Below are 23,471 nucleotides of genomic sequence, written 5' to 3' on the forward strand. Positions count from 1 at the left end.
ATGCAGAATTACTGAATGGGTTGAGATTAATCAACTTGAAGAACCATTGTGGATTTGTTTGTAAATCGGTTAACAGGCTTGGCATTGTTCCTCTTTAGTTTCTCAGCAACAAGTTTGGGCATCAGTAGCTAAACGCACCAAACCTCATTCAATTACTGCAAAACAATGAATGGGTCAGAGCAGTTTGGCACGATGGGCATATCTCATAGTCATCACATTACAACCCGACAAAGCCATCCAAGCTAAAAAGCTGCCAAGGAAGTTCAAAGCCCACAATCAAAGCCAATTAAAGATTTTTCCTTTTTCTTTTGGTGGCCTTTGAGTGCTTACTCTCTGACTTCACTGATGTTAGATCCTCAAAGATGAACAAGTTCCTTGTGTGTTTTCGTGTTCCTTATCACAGCAGCACAACAAACGCTATGCATGATTCAGGGGAGAGCGTAAAACCAGTGGATTACACATTACAAACTAGCCCTGGCTAAGTTAAAGCTCTTTGTTTTCCATTTGAAAGCCCGGTCTGAGATCATCTGAACTTTAGGAGCTGTTGAAGGCTTTTATTATGTGGCCAAAGTGATGCACAACACACTGAAGGTTGAGCTGTTTAGAATAACACATGCATTCAGTCCCTGCTCTTTTAATCTTTATTATTAATGGGTTCTGCCAGAGGAGGAGATCATGTTAATCTGATACTGCCCAGGGTGGACTTTAAGATGTGGTTGGTGGGGTTTTGTGCTTGAAGTCAGGTATGGTTACTCTAATTCTAGAATCTTTCTCCTGCCATGCCAACAGAGTTGGAGAGATCTGTTAGTCATGTAGTCCCAAGCTGTAGATCCTGATATTTGCACCAAAATGGCCTGACCTTATCCAGAAGGAATGCTGAGGCTAACACTGCGGGTTGTCAAGGGATATGGAGTACAAAATCCGATCTTCTCGCACTCACACTGAGGAAAGGGTGCAGGTGGCAGACCAACAGCCTGGCTTCAGGATGATACCTGGCAGCTTTTGATAGACTAACAAACACCTAAAGCATTTAGCAAAGAGAACTCTAAATATATACTCATTAACATGTTGTCTAAGAGAAAAAGATTTGGGTTTTCTGATTTTAAACTTTTAAATTTGGCCACTAAAGGATCAGATTAGAAACAAGGAATGCACAATGCTACACAAATATCCCTAGAAATGTGTTGGAAGGGTTAGTCTTGGTGGGCTGCCAAACGGGAAATTAATAACAATTTGTCAAAGGGAGCAATTAGTGTGGCTTTGAACTGTCATGGTTGAGTACACATAGTGTAAATGCTATGAGGGGCCCTCAGACCTTGCACCACTCACATAGCCGCTCTGCCAAATAATGAGTTTCAAGTGAATGAGTAGTCAAAGACAAAAACAATATCAGAAAACTTCATCTGTAGGGCAAACATGGGAACAAAGAAGTTCTGTTTCATAAAATGTTGGGTATGTCATAGAATACTTTTGGCAGTTATAATGGAAATAATTTTTTTGCGATCACAAACATTCCATACGTGTTTGGAAATGCTTCTGGTAATCTCACCTGCGCCTAGGCAACAACTTTCCACCTAAAGGCCGTCATACACTGCGATTTCTGTGCGATTTCGGCAAGGTACCAACTCACACTGTATGAGTACATCGCTTGCGATGTAAAGCCAAAGCTCACGATTTTTATGCACTCACTTTTATGGTCCGATCGTCGAGTTGTGATTTGACTGCTCACGCTATACATGAGGAATCAACCGAATCAACAAGTAGGATACCTCAGAACCCGGATGTTTGTGGCGGTTTCTGAATAAACATGCTTTCCCGACTGGATAAACGCACTGCTTTGGTGATATGCGCAATTCTGTGTGCTGAAACGTCAAAAAAAAAAAAGGCATAGGCATATCTAGACGCGCAGGTGGCTCGGAGGCCGTGGCCAATATGGTTTATCCGTTTTGCAACATGAACTGGAGGTAAGCAGGCGTTTTCTTCCCTCTTTTTTTCTTTTTCTTTGCCTTAACTCCACAAGTTTTCCCTCCATCACTTCAGTCCACACTACACAACATGTCACCATGGTTTCGTTTATGGTTTCGCGCACGCGCAGTGAGGGAAACGCGGAAAACGGTTTGTAGCCCTGCTTCAATAGTGCGATACCTCACGAGAGGCGACCAAAATTTCTGACATGTCAGAGATCCATCCGACCAACCGATTGATGGTCAGGAGAGGTTAATCGCCTCTCGTTTCCCCTTGTACACTGCACGAACACTGCACGACAAACGACGCACGAAAATGCTGAAAATCGTCCCGACCCAAAAAAGAGTCGCACGAGTCAGAATTCGGCTCAAAATCTGATAAAAATCGGCCTAAGGGGCCGTTCACATATCGTCACATAACGTGTGGAAAATGCTAGGCGCACTGCTTTCTGATTTTTTTCCAAAGCCTTCGGACACTTGCACTCTTGAAGCGTCTGCCATTGCTAAGCAACCATGACCTGCACTTTCCATGAAGACGCGGAAATTTCAGCAATGGATAAATGGATTTGAAGCACAAAAAGTTGCTTGCAGTAGCTCTGCTACTAAATTATTTTTAAAATGGCAATCCATATACAGCTATGATCAGCTGTTCCTTCATCTTGGCTGAGCTTTCAACGTTGTTACGGAAAAGGTGAGGAAGCTACATGACCTGCGGTGCGCTTGCGGCATTCTCAAAAGTTGAGATGTTTTTAACTCGATGAACAAAAAACTTGATGAACAAAAAATGAGCATGTCGCACCACGTGCGCATCGCGACCGCATGCGCATCTCGACCACGTCGCTTCCATTATGAGCGCGCATACCGTGCACCTACATTTGAAATAACAAACTTGAGTGCGCAAAAGACGCAATATGTGAACAGCCCCTAACTCTTCTCTTGCTCCACCCACACGTACAGCGGAGACAACATCAGAGACAGAGGCTCTTATCTCTAATATCTATCCCACGTCAAAATATGGGTTAAAATTGGCACTAGTATAGGAATACTTTTTACATAGAAAAGACGAATGCTTATTTGTCATTGAAGGTAGACACAGTTTGCAAAAACTGTGGTCGGAAAGCGGCTGTAAAACGAGGAAACCGATCGAACATGTTTACCTATTCAAAACATCATCATCCCATACAGATACAGCTATGTCCCATTTATAATTTAAGGTTAATGCATTATGATTTCTGTGATGCGGAGTGAAGCACAGAATCCAGTCATGACAGTGAATTTACAGCAGCTAGCTACTCTGCAGATGTCACATAAAGTGTGCGATTTGATGGATTGATGAATAAATAAAAGACAAAGCTGTAAAATAATGACAAAAACTGTTTGTTTTGCATGTCTCTCTGTGAATGAGCGGTGTTGTCATGTACTACATTCACAAATATGCGCCAGCGTGGCTTAAAGTGCATGGTTTAACAGTGCCTGCTGTCTCACTATCTGAGCCTCACTGAGAGAACAATTAATAATCATTTCATCATTTTATTTGAGAAAACCACTGTCAAAAACAAATACACTGACACTCAAAGCTCTTCAATTCAACCCGTCCAAATAAAAGTCTGCTTTTTAACTCAAAGAAATTGACAGAAATTACAATTTACTATAATGTAACCTACTTCTAAAATAATAATAATAATAATTTCGATAAACATTGGGGAATATAATTTTTCCCTCATTTCAATGTAGTAAATCTCTGTTGTACAGTCCTTTGCAAAAACATGAAAGAATAAAGGTTTTAAAACATCAATTAAATTGTTAAATGTGTATGCAGTTTCATTACCACCATTTTTGATAGAATATTTGTATTAAATTAGAACAGAATCCAGAAAAATTAAGTCAAACCACAATTTATGAATTTGTATGAATTATTAATGATAAATATAAATTATTAAACTAGGAAACAATCAATGTTAAAATGTTCTTGTTTTTTGATTAATGAAATTTGAATAAACACATGCTGTCAAACATTTGTTCAACCCCCCCCCCCCCCCCCCAATAAATATGTAAAGTTTTATACCGTATACTGCGAAACCTTATAACCGTGGTATTTTCTTAGACGATTATCATACTGTGAAAATCTCATACCGTTACAACCATACAGTATCGGATTTGGAAATCCTTTGGGGAATTGATTAACCTTGAACCACCACAGGGGTGTGGATGGAGAAATTGCCATTTCACCTAGTAAGAATGCAGCTTAAAACATTAAGCAGACTGTTGTATTTCTATGGGCTGACTCCTAGTGCTACATCTGTTGCAACCTCCAGTCTCCCTTCTATTCCGGGTTGAGTCTAGCATGTGTGTTATGCTGGTGTAATGTCCTTGACATGACAGCTTCCTCACATTATCACAGAGGGAAACTGAAGAATCACCCCTCCATAATTACCCTTAATGACCTTAATACATTTATGTTCGAATGCAGCTTGTTGTCACTGCTGACACATTCCACCAGTCAGAAACCTGTAATGCTGTCAGCATCACTACCAGTAAGATGGTTAGTTCTAAATGTCTCGAAAACACTCCCTTGCAGTCTGATATTTCAGCCGATCATCATTAATTGGAATAAAGCAAGCAATCGGCATTGTTTAACATTTGCTCGGATTCAGAGATGAGCAGCAAGTGGAGGCCAGAAGATGCCACACTTAGCTTACAATTCATGTCAGAAAATCACACAGTAGCAAACACTGTTTGCAGCTAAAGCGATGGCTTAAAGATGAGGGCTGGCAGATGGCTTTGCCTTCTGTTTGAGCATTAGGAATTCAGAGTGAGTCATCTTCCCGCTTCAGAGCTCACCCAGAAAGCCAGTGCAGAGATGTCCCGTGGACCACTCAAGATTTGCCTGAAGACCACATGCAGCAGTGCTGACTCAGAAAGTCAGCAGTGAGTATTCAAGGAGAAGGTTAAGCAAGCTAAACACTGCCTCATTGGACAGAAAAGTAGAAGCATGGATGCAGTTGCCATGCAGGTTTTCTATGGCTGAAATGTTTCTCAACAGTCACTTGTTGATGGTATAGTCCACATGAGGGGTAGCCAGATCCGCTCCTGGTGGACTACCATCCTGCAAAGTTTAGCTTAAACACCAGTCAAACACAAGTTAATCAAGTTGTTCCGGAATACTGGACAGTGCAGATGTTTGTGCATCTTCTTCAAAACGTGACTGTGTCTTTGTTGACTTGAACATCCAAAACGTAATTTGTTCCATCTTACATATTTACAATGGTCATAAGTTTTACTTGTTCATATTTTTGTATCGCTTTCTTAATACAACATCTCACATCGGAGCACTGCCGCACAGTTCTGTGTGTGTCTTGAACAGCTGTCAGAGCACTGTCCTTTCAGCCATTGGATGCAAGAAGCAAAGGTCACCTCTGCATTTCGGTCTATTCTTGGATTTCAAAACAAACACTGTGCTTGCAGAATGACCAACTAAAATAGAGATGGGAATATTCTTTACCTCGATTTCTTGGCCTGCAGCAAAAGAAACTGGAGGTCAAGATTAATGGCGGTAGCCATGAGATTCTGTGCAACAGTGTTTTTAGCATCAGCGCACTTAGCCTTGTTCTTTTGTCCCCTTTGAATACCCACCATGCGGTGTATAGACTGGTTGAATTCAGAAACTGATGTTTAACTCTCTTGCCTTTTTTCACTTCACTGCATTGAAACATTCTCCTAAGGGACAGCTGGAGAGCAACCGCTGAACCACTGCAGTGGAAGTTTTTTTTCCATATTTAGTCTTAGAGATGCACACTCGGTTATTGATGCAGTCGAAGGAGGAATTGAGGGTTCTTTATCTGAGGCAAAGACCTACAGGAGTGAGCCGTGGTTCTCTCCTTGACACTGCAAGCAAGTTTATGTGCATGCTCTGAAATAGATACCAGGCATCTATATATAACTGCCATAAAGTGTTCTCCATCATGTCAAGGCACATGTTGTGTGCATGATTAAGTTGAGCGACTGTTTACTGAGAATTTAGGGGGTTTCGACTGGCCCCTAGCGGTGGTCGTGAGCTGATATCGGTTGACCCAGACTCATGACCTTCGCAACAGATGGAAACAAGGGGCATGTAATCCTATTAACCCAGTGTTACCGCTAAACACCCATAAATGCAGCATGCATTATCTGTATTGTGTACGTTCACTGCAGAACTGCATGAAATGCTGCAGTACTGTGTGCAAAAAGGCTGTGATTCCTAAATGGGGTTGGTGTCTAGGAACACAGCGGTGGTATGAAACATGCATCATGGAGAAAAACGCCAAGGACAGAACAGCCTCAGGTTAACCTTATTACCGATTTGCAGAGAATGGTCACTCTAGACGGCCACTTATATCCCAAACAATGTCTTCTGCCCTCACGCTCGAGCAGAGTGAGCAAGAAAAGCATTTTGATTTAATTACAGCCATGCACGTCTACTAAGAGCTCAGACACCGACTGCTCCCAGTGAATTAGAAACAAGTTGGGTTGATGCCATCTTCCTCAGGCATCGGGATCTGTCTGTGGCCACCCAAGTCTGAAAAGACTCATTTTGCATCTTTGCCTCACTGCGTCTACCTTCTTTTAACTTTCTCTCTCAGGTGATATTCCCTTCATCCCGTCTGCGTCAGCTGGACAGATTGAACACATTAGACACAATGAGAGCAGCTCTACTCGTAATCCAGTGAGAGCATTTAGCCTTATTTTGCTTTCGAGTCTTTATCAAAGTCAGCTGGTAATTTGTAATCAAGGTGAGTCTGATATTTCTCTTTGGTTGTTTGAATTACCTAAGATACTGCCAGCTGGTTTCTGCCTGGAAACAGTGCTTGTATTGTCCTGCAGCCCCCCTCACCCACAGTCGTGACTGCAGGTAAAATGACCTCAGTCTGAGGAGCAACGGACCCCCGTTGGAGATAATGAGGGGTTCAAACCTACAGTCTTGTGACAAGGTCTATGCATTCGTTGCAGGAAAATGTGACACCAGTGAACAACCTTATACAAGGCTCTGAAACCAGAGCCCAGTGCTCTCATTGTGTCAGTGAAATGGATCCAGGTTAGAAGCAGAGGAAGAATTGCTGACTACCTTTTGGATCTCCTGATGATTTTTTTTTGTACTGCAGGCATGCAATGACTTCTAATGTATGTGCTGGTGCCTATATTTACATCAGTGCTGGGTATGCTTTCATGTTTGCTGTGGGGTGCATAATGAACTGTAGGTGACCTTGAGAGCTTTGGTTTCACAGGGACTGAAGCTCATATATTTAAGATGGGGATTGTTTGTATTAGCAGCCATAGACAAGAAACATTATGCATGCATATATGGAATTTAATATATAATTGTTTGCATATATATATTTGTATATATATATATTCTTTTTAATCTTGACCTAAGGTATCCTTTTTGTCCTCTGTTTTTTTTTTTTTACAGGTTTAATAGTTTAATAATTTTTACAGCTTACTAGTTTTAGTAAGGTAATTGATAAGTTTAGGTATTGGGTAGGATTAGGGATGTAGAATATGTAGAATATATTTGCTTCATAATTACTAATAAACAGCCAATATGTTAATAATATGCATGTTAATAAGCAACTAGTTAATAGTGAGAATTGGCCCCTAAACTAAAGTGTTACCGATGTTTTCGAAAATATATAGTTTTGCACATCCATAATGATTTTTTTTTTTTATAGCTTGACTACAAAAAAGATCATTTTTTTTCTGGACACTTAAAGACTCTGAGACACAATGTTGATGTGACACATGATAAGAATAGCAAATTGCCTGAGCATGAGAGTAGCTGTAAATTAATAACAGTTGCTGTGATTTTTCTATTAAGTGCTCAAGCATCGCTGTACCCCTCCCCATGGTCGCCCACTCTCTGAGATGACTTTATGGAAGAACGGATGCTGGCAGCAGTCTGTCCTATTAGGATCGTCTCCTAACCAAAACACCTATTTTTAGATCAGTGGGCTTGAATGAATTTGACATCAGTGCTGATATTCAGGCAATAAAATGCTAATAAGTTGTTATGCACTTATCGCCCCTTTGCCAGCCAACTCGCACACATTTTCTCACATTTTTAATATTTTTTCCCCTCATGCATTAATTCGCTCTCTATAAATGTAGTACCATTTCCCAGCCAAATGATCGGTGCAGTGCAGCATTACCATATTTAATGTCTAAGAGACAGTGGTAATTTTTGGATACCTCTTTTAGCTCTTCTCAAAGGATCTTTTTAATTACGAACGTTATGAATATAATGTTATCAATTTACGATTAACATGGCCCTATCATTCAACTGAAGTACATAACACCTGAGGACCAAACTCTAGAGACTACTGTCAGAGTCAGTGTGAGGATTTATACAGCATTATAATGAACCATACTTAAAATACTGTCTTGAGATATCCCTTTATAAGATGAAAAAAACAAACATTTATTGACTTACAGACATTTGACAAGCATCATAAGCTGATGGAGTGACCATATGAAGTATATCTAAAGATTGGTTATTTATTTTATTTTATTTTTTTGTGCTATCTTATGGCAGTCTTTTTATTTTTTAATTAACCCTTGTGATGTTTGGCCTCTCCTAACTTGTAGGTTTCTTATTACACCACTAAATCTTGTTAAGGACTTACAAACATGCCTTTAGTGTCTATGGATTACCAAGTGATGTCAGTTAAGAATAATCAGGCTGTGATAATGACAGTCATGCGTTAGAAAACACATGTGACAGAAAGAATGGCCTAGATCAGTGATTAGTCCAGACTCATTCTCCAAAGAAAGAATCTGAATGTAATAAACACATTGATAACCATAAAACATTGCTTAAGTAACTAATTTATGAGGGTTGTACACTCTTTAATACATTGATGCATTCATTCATTTTTAACAGTGCATCTTCTGTCCAGCTGGGACTTGGACATGGAGCCTTTAAACATTTAAGCCTATTTTCCATTTCCCATGTGAATCTAAAGTCACAGCTGAACTGGCAGTCTATCAAAGCCCTGTCTCTGAGTACAGAATCCGCTCTCTAATCAGATCTCATTACTGTCCTACCTGGCTGACGAGGGGTTGCACTCGAGGGCACCAGCTCTCAGACTTTCTGAATAATAGCATCTCACTTGGACCAGTGACGTGGTCCTTGCTTTGCACTTGATACACATCTCAGTCTACAAGATGTAGAGTTTGACGGCCAATCTGAAAACAGTTCATCAGGAGTAAAATTGGGCTCTGTGGCTGTTAGGTCGCCTCCTAGAAAACGTGTTGCTGATGCTGAGATGTTTTGTGAATAAAAATCTATACAGCAGATGTTTCAGATGGAAGTTAATCATGTTTCTAATCTGGATTTGTGGAGTGGAATATCTGATAAATCAAAAGGAAATTTAGATGACATGAAACTAAACAGCCATAGATTGTCAAAAACCAAATTAAATACTTTTTAAATCCTGTTGAAATTGCGGTAAAAAAACAAATAGTGAATTTTTGCTTGCATTAACCAGTGTCTCAACACATAGTTGATTGCTAAACCTTGTCTATGAAGTCTAACGGAGAGTATGAGGAACACTACCACATGGGAATGGTTAGCAAAAGTCTGAAGGATGAATGGGTTCAATAAGCACTAAATTTAGAGGGCTATGGAGAAGATAAAGGTGGCCTGCTGCTGGGATAGTGAGGTTGTGGACAGTTAATTCCTAGATAGAGAGAAAAGAAAGGTTCCTGGCCCATAAGGTGGCATGAATCTGCCTTTTATAAGTCTAACTCAACTGTATATGAGTGGCCCAGATCTTCCTTTAACTGCCCTACATCCAGTGGCCCGCTGTTAATTTGGGTTTTCAGTATGGGTCTCCAGCTAATTTAATTGCTCCTGTTTCAGTTCAGCCAGGCCGTGGGATGCGGGTTTCATTCAGTAGTTTCTGTTTACTACGGTCTAACATCTTTATTTCATTTACAGTCATGTGGCGAAGGGTCAAACAGTCAATAGGGGTCGACAGGGTGTACGCTGCACCTCATGAACCCATTGCTACTGGAGGAACGGTTCTACAAACTGCTTCCTGTTTGAGGCCGGCTAGCAACCTCACCCAAGTTTTCTTTGGATCGAGTCGTGAGGGAATCCATTTAACGGCCCGGGCAGGATGTGTCTCAAAGGGCCGCATGTGCGCATGTCTGCGTCTTTGTTTCTTGGGAAGGAGGCTTAGGAGAGAGCAACTAGTTCCATCTGCATTTGGCATGGGCAGCATTCAGAGCCTTGCCCGTCACAAGCAGCTTGTATAAGAGCCAGTCATGAGACTGAGGATAACGGCTATATATAACATATCTTAGATAGCAGCAGGCTCAAAGGGAACAGGGCACCCAGATAAGAGCCTATTAGCTCGTAAATGCAAGGAATGAATGAGTAACCTGCAGCTTTACTAGAATAGCAGCGTAACTGAATTGTGCTCAGATCAATCAGTCTATCTATCTCTCCATCCGTAATCCCAGTGGTGTCTCAGATGCTGCATTCGATCGCCCTGCAGTAGGAAATGACAAGCAAACTTATAAAGGTCACATTTTGTGTCTTTTGCTTTTTACATGCTTTGCCTCTAATTATCCTTAAATGTATTCATAAAATTCCCCAGATAGCTTGAAAACATGCCAGTACACTGTCAGCAGTAGGTCAGCCTTGCATGAATGTCAGGGCTTTATGATTTCCGCGATGCGGAAAACACGGAATCGTAAAAATGTAATTTACTGTATAATGCAGAATTTTACGGAATTTGCTAAATTTTGGATGCATGTCCAAAAATAGTTCAGTACACTTAAATCGAAATGAGATATGGACTAATGTCTGTGAATATTAAGCAGCAAAAATACTATTTAAATATGAATCCTCATTCCTACATTTTCATTTACTACACACATGAAGTGTGTAGGACTCTCGCTGTGTTTTCATCCTCTGCCGCGTCAGTATACAGTATGAGCACATGAATAATCTCTAGAAACCTTTTGAGAGCCTGTTTTGTAAGGATTTTACAGTTTAAATCGAGAAAAATTATCATCATATCCAAACAGAGACTTAAAGGTCTTCACTCCAACCCTCTGTCAAAATAAAAGTTTGGTTTAACTTAAAGAAACTATGACAGAAATAGTAATACAACTACTAATAAAATTATTATTAAAAATTGTTTTAAATATTTATAAGTAATATTTACCAGTAAAATTATTCAATGGAATTTATTTACCCACAAAAATTTTAATACTTTTTTTCTAAAATCAATCAATTCGATAGATATGCTTTTCATCGTTCAAACATAATGAAACCATTATAAATTAAATCTAGAAAAATTTATAGAAAGTATCATTTGGTAAAAATACAACTGAATTTGAGAGAAAAAAATATTTCATAGAGCCCTCAAAGTGTAATTTTTTAATTACATTTTAACTTTTAATAAAATACTGTCAAATTCTGTACTTTTCGTGATTTAATTGAATGTTTTTTTAACTTTTAAAACAGAGTCGAGAAAAACTACAACAGAAAAAATGTAATCCAGAAAAATGTTAATGGAAAAAAAATGATTTGGGTGTTGGGGGGCAATCAGATTTCAGAGCTTGTGTATTGGAGATCAAGTACTCCTGGGCCACATGGGTCAGGTTGCTTTTTGCTCCATATGGCATATAATAACGCTGATGCAGTAAACCTATATGCAGTTACGTGCTTGTTTTTGAGTGTTATCTTGGTGCGCCCTTGGACTCGGACTCGCTGTGCATACTTGTATACGTCAAATGCATACGCAAATCACCCCTCGCTGCCTGATTGTTGTGTGTAATGACCTTTCTTGTTATGAGAGATTTGTGTAACATTTTCTTTTTAATGGAGAGCGAATGGAAAGGTCATTCTTGACTATACAGATCACTGATTAGTCTTTACTGCTTTTGCCTTGAGTAGGTCAGCTAGGCTCATTAACTTTTGTTCATTTAATAGCATCAGTCTAGCGCTAACTGGTGCGATGTATCCTTTTTTGGTGCATTGAAAATGTGGCTGGATTTTGTCGCCTCATAATAGCGTGATGATCATGAGAGGTCTGGGTGAAGCGGACGACTCTGTTAATGGGGTGAACCAGTGGTATTATAAGTGTGTGTGTTGTGCAGGTGAATCCAGCACGCTACTCACAGTATAAGTAATTTCATATTACTGTAAATAGCATGTATTGCAGTATACCTGAAATTGATATACATCTTGATATGGTATTGATATATGGATGGATGGTCATATGGATATACTGACAGTATTAACTGGAAAAGCAAAGTCACTTCTTCGATTTCATGGCATAAACGGTCATACCGCCCAGCCCTACCTACACTGCAGCATGCACGCTTGCGCTCGTGACCTTAAACCTTCAGAGCCCAAGGAGCTTTTTATTGATTGATATTGAGACTCTCCATAACACAGAAAAAGAGAGCTACTGAAAGCAAGAGAGAATAAAAAGGTTGGTAAAAAAAAAAAGATTGATTAGCTGGAGCTCTAGTGCTTTTGGGGAGGGGGTCTCAAAGGATGGAGATGAGTCGGTGGCATGTGAGGGGGATGCGTAGAGTGCTAAGTGTGTGTGTTTGCACGCTGTCTGTGTGCGTGTTGAGTGAACGCCTTCATTGCACACGTGTGCACATGCACATCACCTCCAGGGCTTCTCAAGTGGTCCTTTAAAATGCTGCAGACAGGAATGGATTTCCTGTTTTTTGAATATTTTACATTTGCAGAAGCCTTCCTGCTGTGATTCCTGACGCTGATTTAAACCTGCATTAATTCTATAAGCACATCGCACAGTATTATTAGAGACAGACTGATGAGGGGTTGGATCATATTCACACTTGGTTTTCTTATTGCATGTGATGTTTTGTTTGCAAGTAAAAACTGGAATCAATTTGTTACCTTTTAGACTGAAAAACATTTTGTGTTGCACAATAGCATATGAAAAACACTACTGTTTAAAAGTTTAGGCTCAGTAAGATTTTTTATTTTTATTAAAACAAAAATTAAGAAATTCATCGTTTTTTCTATATGATTTGTTCTAAATTGACCAGTAAAGGCATTTAGAATGTTGCAAAATTATTTCGATTTCATAAATGCATTTATTATACTTTCTATTAATCAAAGAATCCTTTAAAAATGTATTAATATTTTTAAATATTACTGTTTTTTTAGTATTTTTGGTCACATACATGCAGCATTTGTGAGTGTAAGAGACTACTGTCAAAAACAGTTTTACCCACCCCAGTCTATACTATATACATGACTTATCAATGTAATAATAATGTTTATGAAGTATTATTAAAAATGTAATTAAATGCATTGTTTAATCTATTCCTAAACTGGTCAATTTTAGTATCATTCTTTGGTCTCATTGTTTTCAACACCATATTTCATCGGAATAGTTTTTCAACAATAGCTTAGCGAGGCGGATTAAAATACTGCAGATATAATAAGATTGGGCTGAAATGGTGCGGAGGTATGGGCTACAGTATGTGACCTCGTTTCATCAGAGCTCAGCAGCTGGTAATATGTGCTTTAGAGACTCTCGTTGTAAAATCATTGCTGTTTGATTCCACGTGGTTCGCTGCATTTTAAAACAGCGACATAAATGGTGCCCTGTTGTTACCTGCTCGATTTCTCACCCGCTCGACCAGGCCTAGTGTAAGAAAAGAAAGGGAACTGAATAAGCGCAATCATCAGCTTTGTGAAACAGAGAGGGGAGAATTAATGCAAGATGTCGTCAAAAATGCATTGCAGCGGCTCTGTAGAATATGTTGAATATACATGCTCCTGTAAACCGAGGCAGCATGGCAGCAGGTGTCCTCCAGGTATCCTCTCCACAGACAGACATGCACAGGTCAAGTGTGCTAGCAAAATGATCTGAGTGCAACATGCAAACTCTTCCGCTCACATTTTATGTGCATATTAAGGCATGTGTGGTTTTCTGCTGTGCCCCTGGGGTTTAGATCACTTCCCTTCTCACAGTACTTATTGACACAGACACACACTCGCTCGCTTCTCTCTCTCTCTCACACACACACACACACACACTTTATCTCTCTTCTCAATCAAATGTGCAAAGGATGTGCAAAACTGCATATTTTCTAAATCAGCTTGCATGTGCGTTGCCGGAACAACTAGTCGACCAATGTATTTCTGAGTGTACTTCACCCGACCTCAATCAGACGCACACTTCAAAGGGACCTTTACGTAAGACACGTTCTTATGTTCACAAGTGCTTAGATGGAGCGCAGCATGGTGAAACAGAAAATGGGTCTTGAGAAAAGTCATTTGGGGACTATTTTTAGCTTAAAACACTCACAAAAATGCTGCTTTAAAGGCACAAGCGAGAGGGCTTTACCATGAAAAGAGTCTAGCAGTTAAAGTGTACACACTGTCAGCATGTTAAATAAAGTGTAGACGTTCTAAATACAGAAACTAAAACAAAAAAACATCTAAAACTAGTCACGTTTTGCATGATTTATTCCTCTTTCTTAACAGTCTCTTCTGCCGCAAAACCCATAGCTATGGTTTTTAATTCAAGAATGTGCAAGCGTCAGCTTTTCGTTTTCTTTTACAGTAACTCTCAGTTTATTAGCTGAAATGAAGTTGTGCTGAGTACTAATTGTGGTTAGTACTAATTCATACGAGCTCAGGATCTTCACAGTCACGACATGTCTATTGATTTCCCAGCGTTTACGTCCAAGTGCGTTCTTTTTAGATGTGTCCTCTTATGTCTGCCTGTTGACCTATCATTTTTTCTCCCTTTCGTTCTCAGTATGGGGAAGAGGAGGTCTGCTCAGACCGCCTGGATGCTGACTTCCCTGACTTTGACCTCTCGCAGCTGGACGCCAGTGATTTTGACTCGGTGAACTGCCTCAGTGAGCTGCATTGGTGCAACGAGCGCTCAGATCACTCCCCTGCCTCCATACAGTACAGCGGCGGAGACCCAGAGCTATTCGAGGTGGGAACCATCATCTGTACTTGCTTTACTGTGCACATGATTAGTGGTATTCTGCCCTCTGATTGGTTGTTTTTAGTTGGGCAGGCCTCAGTAGGTCACTGTCCCAAACAAACCTTTTTTACTACCCAACAAACCTTTCCGAATTTTGCCAAGATTGGACTTGAAGGGCCGTAAGAGCTAAGGGCAAGATCTGGGAAAGGGCATTAGTCTTAAAGGAATAGTTCACCCAAAAATGAAAATTCTGTCTGAATTTACACACACACACACACACACATAGGATTGAAGGTCCAAGGAATTAAAAATTTCAAGCATCAAAAATTAAACAATATGAAAAATCACTTTAATCAGAAAAGACTTGGATTAAAGATTTAATTTAGGCTTTTATTCACATAAACATTGATCTAATATACATACATAGAGCACATCAAATATGGTACATGGAAGCTCAAACATGCTTGATTTATGTCAAAATAAACATCATTTTTTTCTCACTCAAACAAGCAGGTTCGAGTTTCAATTAATCATATTTGATGTGATCTATGTGTATTTTTTGTTCATTTTGATTTGTGAAAGTTTGATTGCATGGACTTTTAATGGCTAGACAATGTTAGATTATTAAGACTATTAGAATATATACTTTTGTTTGTTTCAAAGATGAAAGGTGAGTAAATTATGACCAAATGTTCATTTTTTGGTGAATTAAAGTCTAGTTCAGTGAACCGTTTACTAAATTATAATGGTGTAAAATTTAATTTAAGTGCTCGTTAAAGCCATGGCATAGAGATGAATGCACATTCTGATGATATTTTGAGCCATGGTGCTTATGTGGGTGTTGGAGATTCGAGTCTGGCCTGCAACTGTTTAAATTTAGATTTTTTTTTTTTTTTTTATGAATAACTTCTGTCATTCTCCACTGTTTATGTGTTAAAAAAGTCTTACACTAGACATATGCAAGCTGTGTAAGTGTAGGTTTTCATTATCTTTGCTTTGCAGACCACTTGCCTTCATTTCTTTCTGGTTGTTTCAGGAAGAAAATGCGGCACTGCTCGCTGCCCTCACAGACAGCCTGGACGGCATTGTTGAGGACGGAGTCGGGGGTCTGTCTGTGTTCCCTTCACTGGGGGGCGACCCTGAGGAGGGCGAGGAGGAGGAAGATGACCTCCCTTTGGACAGTGAGCCCCTCCTTGGCTCATTGAGCCCAGAGACAGAAGACCCATCTCTAGTAAGAACCCTTCCTTCCTGTTTAAGGTGGATTTGGATGGGCCTCTGACTACCCCACAGCATGGGTATGATAGGCAACTCAGGTCTGAATTTTTCTCATTTTGGGCTTTTTGTTTCTTTTTAAGCAACCGTTCTAACAAGAATCCTCTTCACAGGCAGGGATGTGCAACGTGGACACCATTTTTATGAACTTTTATTTTTTCCACATGTCCCATTACTCTTATCTTTTTCTGAGCCTTATAAGAAAGTACCGTGGCGATACCATGGTATTGTGATAGTTTCTAATGGCAATAACATGGTACTTTGACATTATTCTATGGCAGTGTATGAATACCATGATATTGAAATTGTACACTACCATTCAAAACTGAGGGTCAGAAAGATTTGTGCCATCGCAGGAATAATTTACATTTTAAAATAGGGATGCAGTGATACACTCGACTAACAATACGACACGATTCACAAAGCAATTTTTGTGAATTTTTTTTCAAATTATTATTGAGAAGGTGCCCTTTTATTGTTTCTCAGACAAAATGCTGAACACTCCTATGTGAAATTGATATGTCAAATAACAAAACTTAAATTATAATTTTAAAACAACTCCCGAATTAAATAAATAAATAATACAAATAAAAGAAATCTCTTCGTATAAACCAAGTCTTTTCTGTACACTTTTCATTTAAAATTAAGGATAAGCACTGCATTTTAATGATGGTCCAAAGAAATTATGCTGCATACATGCACCATGAACAGTTTTTGATTAAAATTCAATTATATAATTTCGAATTAAAAAAATAATGGTCTGCGTTCCTTTGGTTCCATATTTAAATACTACTTTATTATGCATTATACAGAGGCTAGGTGAAAAGAAAATAGCATCTGTTCTGGTGTAAGGACAGTCAGTTCCCTCAGAGACACATTCATATAAACCCTTATATCACGATTCGTTTAACATCTTGAAAATGTGACTTGAAGTGTCACATATTTTGTGCGATTTTCACCCAGCTCGGGGATGCATCGTTACATCCCTATTTTAAAATGGAAAGCATGTTTTAAATTGTAATAATATTTTGCAGTATTATCTTTTTACTGTATCAAATAAATGTGACTTTTGTGGGCCTAAGTGGTCATTTACACGTTTACAGACAAAAATGTTAAACGTTTTATACATTTTGCCTGTTCGTTTAATTGACAATGGCGTTTTGGGGACTGAAACAAAGCATATTTTTGAAAACGAGTTTCAAAGTGCAAGTTTTTGAAAATGACATGCGTCATGCATGTGCATAGTACGTTTTAGGTGTGTAGATGTGCGCAGTACGTGTCGATTGTAAAGGCAAGTGCGAACAAACATACAAAACAATGGCTGAGTACATGCTATTGCTGTTGCTGCTCAAGAGTTTGCTAACGCTTCTTCAGCAACCTGTGGATTTACTTTACCAATATTACCACCAACAGCAGAGATGCATCATATACAACATACATGACCCTGTGTTAAGTCTCGGGTATATTTGTAGTAACAGCCAAAAAAAACATTATATGGGTAAAAATGATCCATTTTTCTTTTATGCCAAAAATCATTAGGATATTAAGTAAAGATCATGTTCCATTAAGATATTTAGTAAATTTCCTACCGTAAATATAACAAAAGTTAATTTTTGATAAGTAATATGCAGAATTAGATTTTTTCAGCATTTCGATTTTTTTGGCACTCTCAGATTCCAGATTTTTGAATAGTTGTATCTCGGCCAAATATTGTCCGATCCTAATAAACCTAATATTTATTGAGATGCCTAAAAACTCAATACACATAAGACTGGTTTTGTGGTCCAGGGTCACATATAATCATCACTTGCCTACAGGTACTGTTTACTAACAAAGTGATAGCGCCAACTACTGGCCTGGAGTGGCCATTTTTCGCGGATATGTTTAAACGTAAATCGCTTAAAACGTTTGGAAAAACTTTTCCATTTTTGACTACATCGTTGTCATGTGAGCGTAGCCTGAGAGACTTATTTAAAAAACAACAGTTAAAGAAATCTCACCAACCTTAACCAAACTTTTGAACAGTAGTGTACTTCAAAGAATCCCATGGCATTACCATCAAGATAATGTCCAAAAACCTGGTAATACCATGGTACTTTTTTAAGGGATCTACTTCCCAGATCTTTGATTCCCTTCAGGTCATGAAATGGACTTCAACAGCATCTCTCTTTGCTTTATTTTCCAACCTTTTTATGAGAGGACTCAACTCTCATCTCTTTCTTAAGACACTTCCTGGAACAAGTTTGATGTGTTTGTTATCTGTCCCTCTCAGCTCACAGACCCAAACAATTTCATCTGTGTACGTGTACGTGAAACCAGTTATAACAGTTATTACCTGTTGGACAGCTTTTCATTTTTACTTTCTTCTTCTTCCTGAACAATTGGTTGTGCATGGCCTTTATTGTACTATAGCTGTCTTTCCAGCTTGTCATGTGCGTTTGGAGAATTTTACCATAGAGACTAGTAGTACTTACAGTAATGACTGTCTTACATTTCACTCAATACCTTCACATTGTTCTAGGATGGCATTGTTTGGCGCCGATGAAAGGCCTCCATCTGATTACTGAGATAATCATTGCCTCAGAGATACCAAAAAAGGCTAATTTACAGGGTGTAGCACCAAATTATACAAGAGAGATGTCTGAAGGAGGGATAGATCATTCTTGAATTGATGGAAATAATGTGTATCCATCTGAGAATAAGACTACTTTTATGACTGAAAATACCAGTAATACAACCTGTTAAAGGTTAGTTGTTTTTCCATGAAAACTATCATTTATATTCATGCAACATGGAAAAATGTTCTAATCAAAGCATCACACACTATGTGTTTATTATGAAATGTAATAATTATTAATACATTAACGTTAACATACTATGGTTCATTATTAGTGAATGTTTGTTCACCACATTAATATTAATACATTAATATTAATATATACAACTTAAAGTGAAAACATGTATTATTTATACACTACTTATACACTACTGTTCAAAGTCTGTTGATCTATGAAGGATTGTGTGACACTGAAGAGTAATAAAGCTTTGCCATGACAGGAATAAATTACATGTTATGTATTATAATATAAATTGCAATAATATTGTACAATTTTAATGCAATTTTTTTTAACAAATAAATATAGCGTTGATGAGCCCGATGGGTTAATAAGAAATATTACAGATCACAGACTTTTGAATGGTAGTATATATTTTAAAAAATTAAAATTCATCAAGAATAATGCATTCTATGAGAGCATTGTTATGGCTATTTCATGTTAACCATTTCAGTAACTAATGTAAAAAAATAAAATAAAATAAAAATAAAGTTACAAAACATGGGTAATAAAGTTACTGTCATTTATTTAATCTTTTAGCAATCTTTCCTGAAAGTGTAGACAGATGCATTTCACTGTTAGATGATTCAGTAACAATGGAATTGTTCCAGTGTAATTAAGCTTCCTCCTAAAAAAATAAAAAAGTAAAATAAATAGATGAAGCTTCCTCCTTGAGTTTAGTCCGGGTGTAAGAGCTGAGAGCCCCCTCTCCTGGCGATGGCCGCAGTTACACCTCAACCCCATAATGAGGCCAGTCTGTGTGCAAAACAAGGGGTGCATTGAAGAAGCAGGAACAGGGACGGCAGAGCACATGTTTTCATGACATAGATGGCCAGTGCATGCTAAACCGGTTTGGTACACAGAAGCTGAGACCCTCAGCGCCCCTCCAGTTTCCTCAATAGACACTGAGAGACGTGGACAGACCTGCCAAGTTGGCACATTAACAATCGCTTAAGGGACTCAGCAACGCTGTGCTGCTTCTTACTTTGCTTTCTCTGGTTGCGCTGGTCATTTAGGACTTGTATTTCAGATTTTCCAGTAACTTGAACATCTTGTTCTTACAGTGGCTACAGCACAGAACTGCAAAATGCAAACCTTTCTTGTTTTTGTGTGCAATTTAAAATGCACCGTGTGTCATCAAATTCTAACCCCTCGCCTCTCATTCCCTCCACAGCTGAAAAAGCTCCTGTTGTCGCCCCCTAATGTGCCTGCGGGCCTCGAAGTGCACAAAGACGTGCATCGCCATAGCAGCAGGAGCCAACACGTCAAACCCGTGAGACCCGTGTTAAAGGTGAGAAGAAGTTCCAGCCGTCATGACTGTGGTTTAAACTCAAAACATCTGATGTAAGAAGGCAAAGGAGACTCGCTGTAATAGGAAATTGATTGAACTACCTCGGTGTTGGCACGAATGCTGTTCACTACCCGTTTACTCTGCGGTGTATTCCTAATTATCTTATGCCAGCCTTTAGAAACCACACTGAGGATTTGTGCTTCAAAGTTTGGAAGCCTGTGAAGCCTGTGGTTCTTCATTCACTCGCTCTGCTTCGGCTAAGGCCGCTGTCGCATTAGAGTTGATGCAGCCATCTGTCATAGCACAGCCACAGCCTAAAGGGCAATGCTCACTGGGTTTGAGATTACTTAAAAGAACAAGCAGTTCTTCAGTTACCGAGAGAATATCTTGCAACTAACCATGGCACATTCGTCACAGTAACCTTAGAGCGAAGTGCACTCTGAAATAGACTCCAGGGGTTCAGCTGGGCTGCGTGCCTCGCATGTTTGCTCGTTTCATAAGGGCGGCAGAAAAGATAGCTCACTACGTAACGCTGAAGAATGCCATTAATGTTAGAACCGTTTCAAACGGGCTATTTTGCATTTATTACTTCTGTCATTATAGTGATTAAACAGTTTTGGCACATGCAGTTTATTTTTATTTTGTAAAATTTTTTTTTTTTGAAATAGTCGTATTTTTATATTATTTTAATATTTTGTTTTATTTTAATAATTGAATGTGTAATATATACTTCTGTAATAAAGTCAGTATACCAAAAATACATTAAAATGTATAAACAGTGTGAAATTATGTATGCATGTGTAATTTATATTTAAAAAAATGTCATTCAAAATTCAAACACTTTTCTTTGGTTTTGAAAGATGTCCTCAACTATTATGTGATCAAATAAAAACAATAATATTATAAAATATTAGTATATTTAGCTTAAAATATAAATTTTTGCATTCATATATTTTAAAATATATTACAATATATGTATTTATGTGATGCAAAGCTGAATTTTCAACATCATTACTCCAGTGATCTTTCAGAAATCATTATAATATGCTGATTCTGATTGTGCTGTCAAATGATTAATCGCCATTAATCGCGTCCAAAACAAGTGTTTGTTTACATAATATATGTGTGTATACTGTGTATTAATTTATATATACAGTCAATACAAACACATGCATGTAAATATTGTGTATATATATATATATTTAAGGTGTCCTTGCTGAATGGAAATATTAATCCTACTAAACTCAAAGCTTTGAATAGTAGTGTACATTTTAAATGATTATTTCTCTTATTTATGTGCTTTACAATATTGCTGTTGACAGCTTTTCATAAAAGCAGTAATTCACTTGACTTTTTGTGTAACAGTGATTTTACCGCTCCGCTTCACGCTGCGAATAGCAGCATGATAAAATCAAGTAATGCACAACCTCTTGAGCCTTATTGCTTTATTACATTTCAGTTGTGTTTAATATCAAAAGATCAAATGAAACATCTCTTTCTCCCTCCACAGAAGGACAGATCAAGCACACAGGAGCGCAAGCCACGGCCGGCGAGGCCCTCCGCTCGTCTTTACACTGAACTCCACCGCCACCTCACCACCGTGCAGGAGACCGAGGAAGAGGAGGAAGATGAAGAGGACAGTGACTCGGAGGAGGAAGAGGAGGAGTCGTCCAGCAGCGAAGGCGAGAGCGTGATGTGCGTCGAGCCGGTGAAGCCCCAGTTCTCCTCAGAGAAAGAACTGCACTCTGTGGTGGAGCTCATCAAATACATGCACACGTACTGCCTGCCCATACGCAAACAGGCCATCTGGGATCGCAGAGAGCGTAAAGCCAAGCCCGAGAGCACGCAGGTCTCCCGCAGCCTCCCTGTGATCCCTCAGAAACCATCTCCTCTGACCAAGCCGAGGGCTCCCTTCACCCGCCGCAGGGAAATCAAGGCCCACTCCCTGCTGAAGGAGCTGCTGGAGGACGTCAGCTCCTTTGACGTGAGCAAGCCTTACAGAATGCACAGCCCTCCTTATATCCACTGCAGAGGGGCTGCGACTCGGCTCGCCACTGACCTTTCTTCCTCCCCCAAAGCCGAACTGAAAGATTTGGAGAAGGCCGCAAAGCGCCCCAAGAGCCCCGAGCCAGAAGAAAGCTCCTTTTCAGTCAGGCGTTCTCGCCGGCTGGCCTCCTTCCCCAGCCGATTCGCTAAGAGAGTGCGTGTGAACTGCAGCCGGTCCGAGCCTAGTGTTGGGCAATCGAGTGAAGACGAGACCGCGGTCGAGCATCCTCCTGCTGATATCAGCAGCTCCCACGAGACGTCTGAGGCCTGTAACCCCTGCTGCAGTGACGGTAAGACACCAGACACCACAATAGAAGTATGCTGCACTCCTTAAAGTGTACTGTAGCACTCACACTCTTCTGCCTTTTCATTGTGTAATTCATGATTCATGCTTTATTCGGTTGCTGAATTAAAATGTAACCAAAGATCAGTTTAGATTTATATCAGGGCTGTCACAATTACCTGGTTAGTTGTGCAATGATTTTATTAACATGCAGCTTCCAGTTTTTTTCCTGGCATCCTTTCACTAGCGTTGCAGTAGATATTATGAACATGATATCAAGCATGATAAGATGCAAAAGAGAACTCAGTTCTGGCGCCGAAAAATGCATCTAATAGAGATATCAGTAGCAGTATTGATCAATATCAATGACCTTCATTAATAATAGGCTACTTAGTAAAAAGATGCCATTAAACACATATTTAAAATATACCATCTTTATGGTTTTTCAACATTTTAGAAATTTAATGTGAAATTATGTGAAAAAATATATTATATCAATATGTGATTAATAACATTACCGGTAGTTAATTTTTTTATTGATTGATAGCACATAATTTATATCAAGTGTAAATTTGATATTCATCCATCTTGAGATTGATATTTAAAATGTATCACTGAATGACTGAAAAGTTAAATAATTAAATGTGAATGAATATTAAAATATGAATGTTTAGAAAACTTGTGGTCACACTGTTAATGCACACACAGGATATATATATATATATATATATAATTTAGATTTATAAATTTGTATTTGCTTTTTTGTTTGGTAGTTCTTTGCATCTATTTAATAATGCTTTT

At 38.9% G+C, this 23,471-nt stretch overlaps 1 protein-coding gene across 1 annotated transcript in view; it reads left to right on the top strand.

The window, feature by feature from the left end:
• Nucleotides 1-23,471, top strand: part of LOC127971358 (peroxisome proliferator-activated receptor gamma coactivator 1-beta) — a 46,243-nt gene that overhangs the window by 14,152 nt on the left and 8,620 nt on the right. The window contains exons 2-5 of the mRNA XM_052574300.1: nt 14,768-14,953; nt 15,981-16,175; nt 20,225-20,341; nt 21,852-22,677. Of these exons, the coding sequence (XP_052430260.1) occupies nt 14,768-14,953; nt 15,981-16,175; nt 20,225-20,341; nt 21,852-22,677 (1,324 nt within the window). The remainder of the gene's footprint in view (nt 1-14,767; nt 14,954-15,980; nt 16,176-20,224; nt 20,342-21,851; nt 22,678-23,471) is intronic.

This window comes from Carassius gibelio, chromosome B14 (assembly GCF_023724105.1).
Source record: "Carassius gibelio isolate Cgi1373 ecotype wild population from Czech Republic chromosome B14, carGib1.2-hapl.c, whole genome shotgun sequence".
Lineage (NCBI taxonomy): Eukaryota > Metazoa > Chordata > Actinopteri > Cypriniformes > Cyprinidae > Carassius > Carassius gibelio.